Source organism: Arvicanthis niloticus, chromosome 24, assembly GCF_011762505.2.
Source record: "Arvicanthis niloticus isolate mArvNil1 chromosome 24, mArvNil1.pat.X, whole genome shotgun sequence".
In the NCBI taxonomy this organism is placed as follows: domain Eukaryota; kingdom Metazoa; phylum Chordata; class Mammalia; order Rodentia; family Muridae; genus Arvicanthis; species Arvicanthis niloticus.
This window is the reverse complement of record NC_133432.1, coordinates 18,026,918-18,044,142: the sequence shown is the minus strand read 5'-3', so window position 1 is coordinate 18,044,142 and position 17,225 is coordinate 18,026,918. Positions and strand designations below refer to the sequence as shown.

The window sequence follows — 17,225 nt, the reverse complement described above, 5'->3', positions numbered from 1 at the left end:
GTGTGGGGAGTGGACTTTCAGAAACAATTGAGAAAGCTCAGAGCGTAAGGCTGGGCACGTTTAAAATTTTGTCCAAAGATGAGGAGAAAGAAAAAAAAGAAGAGTAAAGAAGAATAGTTATTCTTTTGAGTTAGTCTGCACCAACTCAAAATCTCATGTTGGCGTGGAGCACCTTGCCAATCAGCAGCCATGAGCTTAGCTTCCCACGATCAAATTTGCACGCACTTTATTCATCTTAGCTCAAAGGCATCCTCCGGCTTTGGAACCTGAGTTCTTGCCTGAAGCCAGAAATGCCAAGAAATTAACACTCACCAGGGCAGTCCTGGATAAACGATACTGTTTATGGTGGTGTTATACTGATCCCAGCTCCTTTGTCCACTTGAGTGTGGTACATTCCTGTTATTTCCTCAGCTGGCATGGTCTCTCCAAGAGCCTCGGTGGGTAAACTTGCCTTCATTGGTAGCTGATCTAGTGACACAGCTGTGGGACCCGCCTACCCTTCCTTGCACTCTGTCTGCTTTGCCTGCCGAGGAGCCTTCACCTTTCATATAAGTAAGGGAATCCTTGTGGAGGCTCAGCTTGTGGGGAAGCGGATATCTACAGAATGTGGCCCCATGCCTTTAGTTTCTGTTCTTGGAGCTCCATCTGTGGTACCCACCATGCCTCCTTCTCACACTTACACCACCCACCAGAATTCCAGGCAACCCATCTCCCCTTCCCCCTTTCCATCCAAGCTTAAAAAACAAGTGATACTCATATTCTTCCGGATTTTCAAAAAGGAACCTATTAATGACACATGCCGAAGTGTCAGCCTTTAATTTCTTAGGGCTGAGATGAAAATGCCATATGCTGTGGTTTGCTCATCTTAAATTAATTTTTCTCCATCCACACCTGGATGGAGAAGGAAGTTAACATAACCCAAGCCCCTCTCTAAGGACAGACAGTTGGATGGACACTCGTAGCTGGTCAGAGCTATTTCCATCAGCCCTGCCTTGTGACTGAGATCTGGTCCTTCAATTGTCTCATTACACTGAGGTGGAAACTGCATCAGGGAATCCAACACACCTCTCCCAAGACGACAAATGCCAAGTGACTTCAAATAACACATAGCCGCTAGTGATTTAGACCCTGCTTCTTAGAGCCATGCCTGCAAATAGACGATGCTCTATCCAGCGAGTCTCCTGCATGTGAGCTAGGCATCCAATTACTGCTGGTTGATGAAGACAGATGGGTCATGCTGGATGTGGGTGGTGGCTTTGTCCCATTTCCTAGTGCAGTGGTTCTCAACCTTCCTGATGCTGCAACCCTTTAATATAGTTCCTCATGTGGTGGTGACCCCCAACCATAAAATTTCATTGCTACGTCATAATTACAATGTTGCTACTGTCATGAATCATAATGTAAATATCTGATATGCAGGATATCTGATAAGTGACCCTCCCCCCAAAAGGGGTCCCAACCCCCACATTGAGAACCACTGTCTTTAAAGCTGTGATGCCTCTGTCCACTCTAATCTATGGCCTATTCTTAGCAAAGAGCTTCTAGCTTTTGACTTTTCCCTCCGTTCCTTTGACTCTCATCTTTTCTCTTTTCGTGCATATATGGATGTATGTAGGTCAGAGGTTAATACTGGGAATCTTCCTTAGTTGTTGTCCACCATAGATTTTGATACAGGGTCTCACTGAACCTGAAGCTTGCAGGGTCAGATAGGTTCACTGGCCAACAAGCCCCTGGGGTCCTCCTGCCTTTCACCTTCTGATAGCTGGGATGAGAAGCGTGTACCATTATGCCTGGCTCTTTATACTGAATCTGGAGATTCGAACTCAGGCGCTCACGCTTGCATAGCAAGAGCTTTAATGACCAAGCCCCTCCCCCTCCCTCATCTTTTATTCTCTCTTTTACAAACCAGTACACACTTTGTCAATTCCTGTCCTCAGGGAAGGCAGGCAGAGGAGCTGGCCCCGTTGACTGGATGTGGCTGGAATATACACCCAGCCTATATTGCCGAGGCTTAGAATCAAAGGCAGCAACTGTCTACTGTGCTAGGCAGACTGGCTTTTCAAAGACATACTCAACAGGGGTTCCAGGAGCCAGGCGCAGGGGCAGGGATGCCCTTCTCATCTGTCCCACATGGTGCCCTTGCCTATGGGACAGGGATGGCTTCCTGGGCTACCTATCAGGGGGCTGGTAATAGAATTACAACCTCCCTTAGGGTCCGTGGTTCCTGCTGCTAGTGTTAGAAGAGGGTGTCAGAGCCTGGGGCAGACTCTATGTTGTGTGTGAGAGAGGTGGGGAAGTGGGGGAATGAGGAACTGATAGCCACAAGGACCTGAGAAAGGCACGTGGACAATTACAATAGCTGACCAAGAGATGGGGACCTCATTCATCCGCAGTGAGGAACTTGCTTCCATCAGCAAGACCTCTGGAAATAGATCCTTCCCTGGATGAGAAATCAGCATTGTGACACCTTGAGTGCTGGGCCCAGCTGAGTTTCCACAAGATGGGGAGGGGGGTAGTATTGCAGTAAGCTGTTAAGCAGTCATGGTTGTTACACAGCAGTAGCTAGCTGATACACTGCTGTGTGCTGAGTACCATCCCAGAGTCCTTCCTGGAGCCCACAGCTGGGAGGAGGTGGCCATGTAGATGTCATACAGGCCAAGTCATCCGTTTGCACCACTAACTCTGCCACGTAGACACGGGAATAGAAGCTTGTGTCTGTCAGTGGTGAAACCCTACATGGCATTCTGGTCCTCCCTAGAAGCGGAAGCACTTAGCTAACCTCCCTGGCTTTGCTCTGTCTGCTCCCAATGGCCACTGTGTTCTGGCTCAGTAGTATGTCCACTTCCACAGATACTGTTTTGTTCCTATTGTGTTATGTGAAGGACTGTAGCCTCCACTGCTCCCTGTCCCAGCCATGGCAGGCCAACCTTCTGGCACACCTTGTCCACAATGGGGGTTAACTGTAGCTTCACCGCAGCCTGCCAACTTCTCCTGGTTGTGTCTCACCCACAGGAACCAGGTCTGAAGCCATGTGCCTGAGTAAACATGGAGCCAGCCCTGTGGGAGTCCTGATGTCCCCACTGCTTCTGGTCTAACAGTGATGGACAGTGACTGTCACTCATGGAGGGAATGGTGACAGAGACATTCCTCGTAGTACATGATAGTTGCTTCTAATTTAATTATCAAATGTGAGACAACCCCTCTCTAAGGATTGAGGTGCTGTGGCTACCCAGGGGGGACCCTCCCAGAGCTCTTCCTCCAGGATTTTCTTCAGTATGGAAAGTGTGGGGGGGACCCCACGTCCCCTCCTCCCTTCCTACCAGCTTCCCAGATTGCATTCACTTGCAATGGCGTTGGCTGTGAGCCTTCTATTCACAGCAGAGGGTCGCCTCTGCAAAGCTTTGCTCCCATGGAACGTTATCCTGTAGCCCCTTTCCCTTTGGACGTATGGTCAAAAGCAAGCACATAGTGGAACACACCTTCATAGCAATGCCAGGGTGTAGTGAATGCGTAATTGAAGTGGCAGAGGAGGCAGAGATGGACCAGGCTGTGAAGATGACATTAGCGAGAAGAGAGTGGTTGGAACTCAGGCTGGAAAGGAGCCAAGGCAGTGTTCAGAGGCGGGAGAGCCCTGAGGAGCACACCGGGACTACCAGAAGCATGTAGAAGGCCCAAAGAGCTTGGGGTGGGGGAACTGGAGAGAGAGAGCAGGCAAGGTTGCACCAGCTGAGGTATGTGGTCTGTGGATTATTAGGGATGTACAAGGGACCAGTTGATTTGATGCGACCAGCATCTTCTCAGCCCAGGAGAGAGCACTGAGGTGAAAGGGAAAGGATGCTGTGGGAGTAGGGTGAGGGATGAAGTGGGAGGGTACCATCAGCCATCTCTTCCCTGGGAACAGCTGCAGGATGGATGAATCTTCCCGTGTCCCAGAGGCTTCTGTGTGACCTGAGCACTCCTATTCCCTGTAATCCCAAACCTGGGCAGATCCCCTTCCCCTCCTCCCCTCAGCCAGGCCCGTGGCCTCCCTACCCCTTCTCAACCCCTACCTGTTTGGGAGCGCGCAGCAGCTCCTCCGCTGTGGCTACAGCCGAGGTGGCCTTGTTGTTCTCTGGGATGGGGTGCAGGGTGACAGACAGCCCAGCCACCACCTGGACAGCCAAGTCTGTCACGGACACTTTGTCATCCAGCACAGTTACTGTCTTCTCGGCCAAGATGGAGTCGGACAGGGGAGACAACACCTGTGGTAGCACAGAAGAGCCGTCACACTCATTTCCAGGCATAGGAACCCCTTCTAGCTTTCTGTGCTCTACCCTAGAAATCCCAGAGATCTTGAACATAGAACGTAAGGAGGCATGGGCTTCCAGCACTGTTAATGGTCCCATACTGAGCCTTTGTGAGTAGCGGAGAGAACTCTTCCTTGAAATTTTAGTTCTGTTGGTAAATGGAATGGCCTCTTCTGTTTAGATAATGGACCACCTGTACAGTGTGCAACCTGCCTCATGCCCCCCAACCTTCTTGAGGACCCCCAGTCTTAGGAAGAATGGTATCAGCCAAGGACATGGAGCCCCTGAGCTCCTGCTTCTTACCTGGATGGTGGTCATTCCGACTTCCCGTCCAACCAAGACCCTGTTGTCCTGCAGCGTTGCTATGTGCGGGGACTCTAGCTTCATGTAGTCAGCCACCAGGTGGGTGATGTCAAATTGCCAGTCTGGACTGAGAAGGTGGCTCAGCTGGCCCCAGGGCCCAGCATCCTCTGATACAAACTGGGTGAGGACGCGCACTGTGGCATGCTGGAACTGCAGGGTACAACCTCGCCCTCTCTGTTCTTCCTCCTCCTCCTCCTCACTGTCCCGAGTAGGCCTGCGTGGGAGGAAGAGTGCTGGCTCAGACATGGGGAGAAGCTTAGAGGATCACAGGATGGGTGTTTGCCTCAACCTCAGTAGGCAGTGCTTGAGATAGGTGCCTTAGGTCCCCATGGGAGCCTGGGATCCATCTCTGGGCATCACAGAGCCTGGATTGCATTGCCAGGCAAATGAAGGACAGATGGTATTTCCTATGCTCACATGGCCCCATAAGCAGCCATTACCCACATATAGATCAACTTGTTTTTTAAAGCATGTGTGTATATACGTTTGCATGTGTACAGGTATGCCTGGGCACGTATGTGCATGTATCTGGGGCCAAATGACAATCTCAGGTGTTATCCTCAGGCATACTTTCTGTTGAGACAAGGTTTCTTACAGGTGTATAGGCCTGGTGAGCATTAAACCCCCACCTCCGTATGAATTACAAGTGCATGTGACCATGCCCTGCAGTTTTCTTCTTGTTGTTTGTTTGTTTTTGTTTTTCAAACAGGGTTTCTCTGTGTAGCCCTGGCTATCCTGGAACTCACTCTGTAGACCAGGCTGGCCTTGAACTCACAGAGATCCACCTGCCTCTGCTACCCGAGTGCTGGGATTAAACGTATGTGCCACCATGCCTGGTTGCCCAGCATTTAGTTTTTATACATAAGTTCTGGGTATGGCTCTCAGGTCTCTTGCTTGCACAGTAAGCACTTTACTGACTGAGTCATTTCTTCAGCACCCAGTTGCTCCCCTTGAAGTATGCTAACTCGTCCCTCAAAATGAAGGGAGCCCGGGGACTGTCTGGGAAGCACCTGGTGATCTGTAAGTAAGGAGGTAGGAAGCTGGGCCTCTCAGAAGCCCTCATAGAACTGACTTGTGCTCATTCTGAGAAAATTGTTATTCAATTGTCTGTGACAACCACACGTCACACCAGAGAATCATTGGTGGCCTTCTGCAATGGGAAGCCCCTGCTCCAGCGTAAACATCATCACACTCTCCCAGAAACTGAGATGCCGTCATCACAGAGAATGAAAGTCAAGTCTGCATTTAACTTGGAGATATTGAACCTGTTCTCCAAGTGCTGGGGGCTGAGGCTGGAAGAGATGGCAGCCTGCAGCTGCAAAGGAGCCATTTCCAAGCAACGGATTCAAGCTTCCATGTACTGTGAACAAAACTTGGTTCAATACCCGCTCCTCAGCAATGTGTGTGCCTGGCCAGGGGACCTGAAGCCATGACCTGCTGCCAGGGTTAGGGAGATGGGGGCTGTGGGAAGACCAGTTTCTACTGTATCCTGGACCCTGCCTCAGTGAAGTGATCTGTGAATCAAGTTGGTGTTGTTGTGGCCAGGGGCATCTCCCCACTGCTGACTCACCTCTTGCTGGCCACGATGGGGACCCGCCAGCCCTTAACCTGGCTGAGTTCTGTGTCAGAGACCTCGATCTGCAGGGGAAGCCGTGGCACCCACACGGTGACATGCAGGGGTGCGCTCAAGTGCTGGTAGGTGAAATTCACCACGGAGTCCACCTTGCCTTTGATCTCCTTACCATTGACAAAGACATAGTCACAACGCTCGGAGACCTGTGAAGACAGAGAGAGAGGATGCAGTTCGAATGGCTGTGCTGACAACCCACATTCAGTTTGTTCTAATAGTATGTGTGGGTGCCTGTGTGCACACTCATGTGGACACACACGTGAGTACACCCAGCTTGTGAGCATATGCACATGAAAGCCAGTTGGGTACCTCTATTATTAATCTCCACCTTACTTTTTGAGACAGAGTCTCTCATTGAACCAGAAATCATTGCTTCAGCTGGTTGGCCTGCAAGCCTCTGGGGTCCTCCTATGCCTGCCTCTTCAGTGCTGACATTGCAGGCATGTGCCACCAGACTCAGTTTTTGCGTGGGTGTGGGGGATCTGAACTCAGGGCCTCATTCTTTCTTGGTGAGCACTTTACAGACCGTGCCATCTGCTTTCCCCCCCCCCCCCCGTTTGTTCTACTTTATTGCAAAGTACACTTGCTTCCAGTGCAGAGCCCAAGATGAGGACTTAGCATCATTGGCTTAATGAGAAAGTGAACCTAGAGAACAAGACTGAAGAAGCAGACCAGGGAATGTGGAGGAAAAGAGAAGCCAGTGAGAAGGTGCACAGGTCGCTTCTGGGATTACAGGGTTTAGTCTTTCCTCCATGGCTCGTGAAAGCATCCAGAACTGCCCATTTAAGGGGCAAGTGGTGCAGTATTTTCCAGTTCCCAGGTTGCAGTTGCCTTTGCAATAGAAAGCAGAGAACACATTAAGATCAGGACCTTCGATCTCCAAGTGAACTTGAATCTGTAGAGAAGTGAAGCTAGGGTTGAAACCTGAGTGTACACAGGGCATACAGGGGGCCATCAGGAGCAGGATGCAGGCTGATGTCTGTTCAGAAGGTAAACATCGCCACTCCCCAGATGGCCCAGCTTTCAAGAATGCCAAGGGGCCTGACATCTTCTCCTGCACATGCATGCTCACAGTCTCTTGCTCCTCTCCCCACTGACACAGCCCCATTGGTCCTCTGTGGTTCTCAGTCTTTAGAGACACATTTCCACCCCAGTTTGCCTGGTCTGAGCATGCAGGATTCTTTATGATGCTGCCCTACCCAGGACCTCTGGGATCTTTACACTAGTACTTTTGATGTTCCCACGAGAGTGTTGGGATCTCACAGATGACTTTCTGCCTTTGCCTGAGCCTTCACCGTTCCCCTTCTCTTCTCCTGGGCCCTTTTCTTTCCCCTTCTTTACCCTTCTCCTTCCAATTTTGTTTTTAGAAGCTGTTTCATCAAGAAAAGAAACAGACAAAGAAAACAGAGATAGCAATCTGCAAGAATTCTGCTTTCCAAAGGCAAGGAAGCACTCAGGCACTTTCTACAGCTGCACTCAGACTCAGATCTACAATGGAGCCCAGGGAAGTGAGGAGGCAGCAGACACACCTATCCTCCCAGGCAGGCATAAGTGCCAAGGTCAGTGGCTATGTGTATGTGTCACTGATATTGGATGTCTCTGGGAGCCATGATGAGAAGATTAGACCAGGATCCCCCACCCCAAGTACCTAGGTAAGAGTTACATCCCTTTGAAATCAGATTAGGCTTCTATCTGTGTCATTCTAATGAACTGAAAATAAAAATCAAGTTGAGTTGTAGAAAGGCAACATGACTCGTCTTGCACAGGCAAGCTTATGGAATATGACTTAAATTGGCTCCATGTGTCTGTATCACCCTTGAAACTGTTATATTCTGGATGAAAAAGTACATTATTCTAATTTTCTATGGTTTGGTCCTTAGAGCAGCTGCTTATGAGATAGGGGTTGAGCAGAGCTGACAATGGTTAGGGGGGTAGATGGATAGAGGGGTGGGTGAACGGATGGATAGATAGATGGATAGGTGGGAGAGTGGATGAGAGGATGGATAAATGTGTGGGTGAGTTGATGGACAAATGAGATGATGGATGGATAGATGGATGAATATATGGATGGATGGATGGATGAATATATGGATGGATGGATGGATGAATATATGGATGGATGGATGGATGGATGGATGGATGCCTGGTTAGATGGATAGATTGACAGATGGGTTGAGAAATGTGTGGATGGACAGATAGAAGAGTAGACTGATGGGTGGGTAGATCAATGGGTACATGGAGAAAAGAATGGATGAGTATTTGACTAGGTAGATGGATGTATAGATGGATGGATGAATAGATGGATGAATGGTTATATGTGTAGATTGACAGATAGATTGATAGATATGTGGACAGACAGAAGAGTGGATCGACGGATGGATGCATCACTGGGTAGATCAATGGTAGATGGATGAAAGAATAGATGAGTGTTTGACTAGGTGGATAGATGGATAGATGGATTGACAAGTGGACTGATGGGTAAACAGATGAATAGATACATTTATATGAGGATTAATCAACTTGTGGGTAAACAAATGACTGAAAGGGTGGAGTTGAAAATGTTTATGGATGAATGGATGAATGGATGGATGGGTGGATGGGTGGATGGATGGATGGAGATGTTGAGATAGTAGAATGAGGATGGATGGGTAGATAAGTGTACAATAAGATAAAAAAAATAACTGGATATGTGGATGGAATAATGAACAGATGGGTGGGTAGTTAGACAGATAGATAGGAGGATGGATGGATGAAAGGACAAATATTCCCCCCTTATGGATACACCTGCTTCAAGGCAGCCAAAATAACTGAGAAGAAAGTGAGACCCTAAGATGATATGGAAGTAGTGACAGCATATACACAAGAATTTAATCTGAAAGCTTCTAGAAACTTCTCAAATCTAATCGTTCTAGGTCATTGACTCTCATGAGCACCTACCTAGAGTCGATATGTGCTGGCAAATTGCATACTATGTGCAGGTCGGCAAATATTTCTGAGCTACTGATGATGTCACCCACCACCTTTGTGGCACCACACTAAGATCTAACTTTCATTTGCATATCTGTCTCCTACTAGGCACTGTCCTCTGGAAAGAGTAGAGTCCAATTTGGGTATCTGAACCTGACCAAATAACACTGTGTACTGAGCAATAGTTGTTGTGACCAGTCAGCCTGCTCTTGGTGCAGAAGAACCAGGTATAGCTATTCTGGGCCCCACTTTCATCTCTTCTATTTGCAGGGCAGATGGTGAGGGCTGGGCAGAGAGAATTCTCTCCATCTGCTGTGGACAGTGGCATGGAACATTTGGGAGGGGCCACAGGAAGCGGTCTTTTCACTCACTGGTCAAGACTGGTTTAAAACAGTTTCCACACTGAGAGAGGATGGGAAGCAATTTCAGCCACTGTCCCAGACTTATCATTAGCATATAAATGCTGTCCGGGATCGGGGGAACATATTAGCATAATAGCCAAGCATAGAGTCTATCACTAATCACATCTTTAATCAATGTTGTAATTTACAGACCATTGACTTTCCTCATTTATTACCTCTCTGCGCTCGGGTGGGTGGGAACCTTGCCTCTCCAGAATATATAAATGATTAGGAGGAACACGGAAGACACAAAGGTGCTACGCACGATAGAGCCATCGTCCCCGCTGTTCCTGACGGTGTCACCAATGTCTGGGGACGACTCCGGACAAATTAATCATGTCCTAAATGGCTGGCAGTGGGAATGAGGGTACCACACAAAATGAACAGGTTCTCTTAACAAAAAGGAACTGATTCCTGCAGGAATCTTTCCAGCCCATTGGCTGCGTTTCTCGGAATCTTTTCATCTCTGTCAGTGGGCTGAGCACGTGAGCCGAATGCTTGGTGGGCAACTGGACCAGCATTAGGCCCCTGTCCATGAGGACCTGGAGGGTAAGGCTAGGTAGGGAGTGGAGGTGGAGGTTTTGAATGGGGAGTACAACATAGATGGTTGTTTTATTTTGATGTCCCTCGGGAGTTGGTACTTTCTGATGACCTGCCTCCTGTGGGAGACTCTGGGAGTTAGTCTCTGTGGAGAAAGCATAGGTGTTCACTGCCAGTCACTGATGTCTAGGGAACCATCCTGCAGCCACTGGGGACTTTAAAGATTTATGGATGCACAGCCTGTAGAATCCACAGCAACTTCTAACTTCTGGGGACTGTGGGGGAGGACCATGCTCGTATGTCTCATGGAGTCTTGAATGACGCTAGTTTCAGCCTCTGAGGATCACTCCATCACATGATACAGCCATGTCTTCTATTTCTATTGTGTCTGTCATTGTTCTAAATGCTAATTACGATGCTCAAAAAGGCATCTCCAATGACAGCCTACCTTCGAATAGCCAACCGTTTTCTTCCATGTCCCCGCTGGAGGCAAGCTTGCAAACCTTAGCCCCATTCAGCCTCCTTGTCAAGACAAGATTACATAATGTACATTTCAAATTCAGAAAATTCAATAATCAGACTCCTGGCCTAATTCTTTTTCTATTTTGGTGACTGCCACTGTGTATCAGTGGAGTCTAAGCACAGGGAAATCAAAATTGCTTCTGGATACACCTGAACTCAGGAGCCAGATCTGTCCATATAGGATGTCAATGGCTCTCAGATCTCATTTCCCACTCGAGTATCCCTTCCCACCATGGCTATGGAAACCTCATGGGGGCTTAGTACACTGATAGCATCCTAGTCTGAAGATGAGAATCCCGAGGCCTGCTGTGGAGAGGCTGCTTGCTTACAGCAGACGGGATGCTATAGGATGCTATTTATAGCCGTTAAGTTCAGGACTCACCCAGACTGCTCCAACCTTGCACGTTAACAGACTCTAACGTGAGGCGGTGGCCTTGACCTGGCTGTCTCTCTGTATCATGCCTACTGCTGAGATGGCAGGGAAAGGCGGGCACTGAGAGGAACTGTTGCTTGGCAAGTGTGATATGGGCTTCAGCCAGGCTGGTTGCATGCCAGAACCCTTCCTAAAGGCTGCTCTGGCCCTTGTCCATTTGGTCCACCCCAGGCCAGTCTGCTTGGACAGGCTGTATCTTTCTGAACTCAGGCAAGAGACAGATGGTCAGGAAAATATAGTATGAGCTGAAGGAAGGAACTCTGTGAAGATATAAACGAGGTTGAGGGAGGCCATTGGGAGGCAATGACATCTGCCTGAACTCTAGTGTATTGGGAAGTTAGTGGGTTTTAGAGCATGCTCTGAATTTACATCCATCCCGAACAAGGTTGTGGCCATTGGACATAGGTTTTTGTTTGTTTGTTTTTTTTTTACATATGCCATTAGTTAAGCAAGAAACCAAGGTGTCTTAAATACAACCTAGATCTTTAATTTGTACCCCAGGATAATCATTATAGTAATTTGAATATGCTTGGCCCAGGGAGTGGCACTATTGGAAGTTGTGGTCTTGGAGTAGGTGTGGTCTTGTTGGAGAAAGTGTGTCATTGTGGGTGTGGGCTTTTAGACCCTTCCTCCTAGCTGCTTAGAAGTTAACTAGTCTTCCTCTAGCAGCCTTCAGATGAAGTTGGAGAACTCCCAGCTCCTCCTGCACCATGCCTGCCTGGATGCTACCATGCTCCCACCTTGATGATAGTGAACTGAACCTCAGAACCTATAAGCCAGTCCCAACTAAACATTGTCCTTTATAAAAGTTGCCTTGGTCATGGTGTCATGTCCCAGCAATGGAAACCCTAACTAAGACAATCTTTAACAATTCTTTTGAGTCCTAGACTGCTTCTAAATTCTGTAAATGCCCTTAACTGGTGTGCAGACTTTCTGGAACAGCCATTACCAATCCCACTGCAGCTTCTAAGTTCTCTGTGTCTTCTCTGTCCCAGTGCTCAGCCTCTGAATATGTGGTATATGTCTGCCACAGGGCCTTTGCACTCCCCCTTCTTGCTGCAGAAGACTCTTCTGTAGCTGTCTGTACATCCCTTCATCATGTCTGCCATGTTTTTGAATGCAGTAGATCCCAACCAGAGAGACTTTTATCTCTCAGAGGCATTTCCAATTTCTCTGGAAATCATGGCAGTCATGATTAAGGGGAACATTGCAGCTAGTGGGGAAAGAGGCTGGGGTTGTATGTCAAGACTCTGTAAGGTTCAGTGACAGCCCCTCATGCCAAATGCCCTTAAGCTCATCTGTACCAACACTGAAAAATGGAGTTTGAGTTAGGCACATATGCTTTCAAGGTAAGCATTTTATCAACCTAGCTATCTCTACTGACCACACGCTTGTATCTTTTAGCCCTAGAGACTTGTCTATGCCACATGGGTCTTGGTAGCTCTGTGGATGACACATAGATACTGAGACTCAGAGTGGCTGGATTCCCTGCGGCCACTCAGAAGGCAAGTGACAGAGCAAAAGTATGGCAGGGTCAGTCTAACTTCAGCCTCTATGCTAAGTCACCACATTGGACACTTTTGAAACATGAACGATTCTCCCCTGCCCCCCTCCAAAGAGCCCTTGTGTCTGCCCAGCACTGGGCAGACATTTTAACCTCAACACTGCTCACTAGAGCTGCCAGAGACTTCTTGTGATGATGTTTGGGAACATCCTCTGCATCCCTAGATGTCAGTGGTCCAACCGCCATGTATCACAACCTAAACTGTCTCAAGATACTGCCAGGTTATTTCTAGGGGAAGATGACACCTGCTTGAGCTTTGTTCCCAAAGCTTTGTCAGAACTCACAGTGGCCCCAGGAGGGAGGAGCAACACCCCCAAGATGCAGAGGAAACAAGGGCAGGTAAGATGGCTCAGTAGGGAAAGACACTTGCCTCAGAAGCTTGGCCAATGGAGTGCCATCCCTAGAGCCCACATAAAGGCAGAGGGGAGGACTGACTTTGTTAAGTTGTCCACTGGCCTCCACACACATGTCATGCTATGTGTGCCCCCCAAATGATAATTAGAAAAAATGGCATCTCCCTAAAGAACAGATCAGTGGCAGGGAAGAGGCTGCAGATATGGCTTAGCCGTATTTTGAACCCACATAGTAGAAATTCTGGAGTTGGGTGAACTCAACAGACCAGCTTTGTACACTTTAAAGTGAGGACCCCAGGTCCAGCAAGGGACATGGCTGAGTACTGCCGCTGGTCACCTGCTGACCCGCAGTGCAGGGCCTCGGGATTCGGAGAACTGCTTTTACCTCTGGCCTTCCCTCATCTTGGAACTAGACAGTTGTTTGCTGCTTTGTTTTCGCTTCGTTTTGGTTTGGAGACAGGGTTCCACTCTGCAGCCCAGGCAAGACTTGAACTCACGACATCATCCACGTTAGCCTCAGATTTGAGGTAATTTTCGTGATGCATCCTCAGGAAGTGCTGGCATCACAGGCATGAGCCACTGCTTGGCTTTTGAGGATAACGAGGACACAAGAAGCACACACGGGGTCATGGTTTTAATAAGTCCCCCACAGGCTCATGTGTCTGATGGTGACACTGTTATAGAAGGTTGTGGAACCCCTGGGAGGTGAAGCCTGACTGTAGGAAACAGGACATTGAGGGCCAGCCTCTGCTCTCACCACAATGGACTATGTTCCTTAAAATCATGAGTCAAACGCACCGTTGCCTCCCTTAAATAGCTTCTGAGTGACATCAGGACATAGCAGTGAGAAACATAACTAATACCAGTATAGTCAGGAAGTGTGGTTTCCCCTGTGGGAGGATGTCTGTCTATTTCCTGCTTAGTGGGTTTCATACCCCACCCCTGATGCCACCACAAACCTGTGAGTCCAGAAACTTAAAGTTGTTACTAACGACCTCTGCTCTTTTAAGGACTTAAAGCCTGTGTCAACAGGAATCCTGGGGCAAAACAAAGCTACCATCAGAGGGAATCGCTCCTGTGACCTGGAGCCTGAACAAGCACCTGGTGTCAGAGAGGTCACTCTCCTCCTTTGTATCCAGTGTTTGCAGCTTAATCCCTGTGATACACTCAATGTATTCCCAGAGGTCATGAAGGTCACATCGGAAATCGCATTCATCCCTTAAATGTGAAACCTCAACCCATCACGGCTGGTGCCTAGCAACCTATGGTCATGAGAGCCCATAGGAAAGGACGTGCTAGGCTATAGACTGAGGTGGTTTCCTTAGAGAGACCATCATGGGCATCCCAGAGCAGGTATAGATGGCCCTATTAAAGCTAGCGGCTTAGTGTTACTTATGCTCCCTTTAACAGGCTCAACTGTCCCCTCCCAGGAGGTCACCTTGTTTGAACTCACCCCACCCCAGTACTCTTTAGTGCAGCACCTGGACAGCCCATTTCTGCATCTATCACTGTTGGTCTCCTCCATCAGTGTCCAGGCTCAGTGAGGGCGGGGCCGCAACTGCTGTATTTACTGTTCCTTCTGTCTCAGGATGCCAGTCAATCTTCACCGAATGAATTAGCCTATGATTTATGAAGATACCAACTGTGCACTGTCAAAGCTCATACGATTCAAGGATCAACTAGGACAAGTACAGGCACATGATCCATGCCGTGTCACTGGCTGGGAGACAGCTTTATTTCAAAGGTAGCAGGCTAGATACTTTGTGATGCTACCAAGACATTGACAGTGCAGAGGCAGCATACATATTCTTCCCCCACCCTTGTTCTGGGTGTCTGTCAAGCTAGTTGCTTCCCTGCCTTTCTCTAGGGCTCTATCCCTTCATTTGTTGAATGTACATCAAGGTAGATAGGAACATTTGAGGTCCTCCCGGGAAGATGCTGAGGCACAGATGAAGCTACATATAGGGGACAGAACAGACAGATCCCTCAGCCTTAGGAGCCTTTGCCCTGCCTGCTGGCCTGCTTTCACTTCCCAACACCTTCAGGCAGAGGGATTCATGGTACACTGCTAGGAATCAGGGGGGATGACCGCAAGAAGTGGCTGTTACTACAGAATAAAGCATGGTTGCAAAGCCTTGTGTGCATTGAGTGTTTTCACACATATCTACGTGTATGTGTGCGTATGTGTTTAAGGTTATAAACACATGAAAGAAGCCACAAAAGGAACTGGGGATACTGCCTCTCAGATTGTCTGGGGCCCAGAGAAATGGGCTTAAGTGTGTGTATATGCTGTATGTATGTGCGCGTATGCCTCTGAATAGGTTATATGTATGTGTGGAATATGTGAGTGTATGTCTATGAATAGATTATTTGTATGTGCATGGATTATGTGCATATATGTGTATGTGCCTATGAATATGAATGTGAATACGTAAGTGCATGGATTATGTGTGTACATGCATGTTTGTCAACAGATTATATGTGTGCATGTATGTCTGTGAATAGATTATGTGTATATGTGCATGTGTGTGCATGTGTGTCTATATGGGTATATGTGTGTAAATGTGTGTGTGTACATATGTGTATGCATGTGTATTCCAGTGTGTACATGTGTATAGGGCATGAGGGTAGAAAGAGGACCAAGAAGGGAGGATGAGATATAAAGGGGGGAACAAGAGCAAGTGATGAAATCTTTGTGGCAGAAGAGAGGGCTATCTGGAGTGACAAAGAGGACCAGCAAGGGGGTGAAGGGATGGGAAGACAGTGGGGGAAGGATTGGATAAGAGCAGGCATAATAACACATGAATGCCATCATGGATATGAAAATATATAATATATAACAAGAAAATATATAAGGGAACCCATTGCCTTTTATGCTAATTAAAATAATTTAAAAAGAGTTCATGGGGCCTGCAGCTCCAGGGGATTTGACACCTTCTCCTGGCCTCTTGAAGCGCATACACACAAGGAAACATAAAGACAAAAATCTTATATTAAAAGAGCCACAGGGAAAAAAATAATATGGATGATCCAATGTCATTCTTACAAATGCATAGCTATTTGTTTTAAAAGGGTATAGAAGGAACATTGATTTGCACACGTGAGACCTGAGAATAGCCATATACCCCACGGGGTCAAGCAGACAGACTAGACAGACTGAGTGACCCAGACAGAAGGCAAAAGGGATTGGTGGCCACTAGATAATTGGCAAGTATCTGTTTAGGGGACACTGCCTGGAATACAGCTCAGTGTGTCAGATCTGCTGGGCTCTCCCACGATACTAGAAGACTGCCTGACTTAGGGTTTATAAACACGTGGTCATTACTTCTATTACATAGGGCCAGAGTTCCCCAGAATTAGGGTTCCTTCCTCAGGACACCACCATCTCCATACTCATGTGTCATGGGTCTTATCTGCACCCACTAATGAGAAGAAGTTCAGGTTTCGGATGTAGGAAACTGCTGAAATAGAGGCTCTTTTGTACCTGACCCAGAAACCCCATTTTGTCACACAAAGTCACAGCAGTACGATTCACCAGGTCACATGGGGGCAAAAACTCTGAGCCCCCTGAGTCTTGACAAAATGAAACCATCTAGTCCGAACCTCCTGTACATGCAGCAGAGCCGGCACTGGTTACACGTGAGCTCCCCTCTTCGCTTCCCCACAGCATGTCAAGTGGCACTCAGAAACTCTACAGAACTGGTGACCTCAGATCAGAGCCTGAATCATCAGATGAACCTAAGCCCCAGGAAAGAGCTCGTCCAGGCCCTGCAGACATGAGCCCAGGACCCAGGGAAGAGCCGAGTTCTGGAGATGAGACCGAACTTGGGGACTCACTCCTACACCAAGGCTGTTGGCTCCACACCTCCCCAAGCTCTTGCTGATTGGATGCTCTGCTCTGCTGGGTCAACAGCCAGAGGATGACCACCTCCTGATTCACTCCAGGAGGCAATTTTCATTTTGAACACATGTATTTCCCCAAAGATACTGATTGCACTCCTGGAAATATCAGCAACTGGCTCCACGTCAGAGCCCCTTGCGCGGAGCTAAAGGTTGTTCTCTGTGTGACCACGGTGGCATTTATTTCTGGATTTGGTTCACACCTGGCTTTCATAGGCTGAGTGATGAATTCTTTGCCTCTAGAAGATGGAGCAGATGTGGCATAG

The 17,225-nt window shown here is 48.1% G+C and overlaps 1 protein-coding gene across 1 annotated transcript in view; it reads right to left on the bottom strand.

The window, feature by feature from the left end:
- Tmem132c (transmembrane protein 132C) overlaps positions 1 to 17,225 on the bottom strand; it is a 303,666-nt gene that overhangs the window by 5,737 nt on the left and 280,704 nt on the right. Inside the window, exons 6-8 of the mRNA XM_076922971.1 lie at positions 6,220 to 6,425; positions 4,590 to 4,863; positions 4,050 to 4,241 (exon numbers count right to left, since the gene is read on the bottom strand). Coding sequence (XP_076779086.1) covers positions 4,050 to 4,241; positions 4,590 to 4,863; positions 6,220 to 6,425 — 672 coding nt within the window. The remainder of the gene's footprint in view (positions 1 to 4,049; positions 4,242 to 4,589; positions 4,864 to 6,219; positions 6,426 to 17,225) is intronic.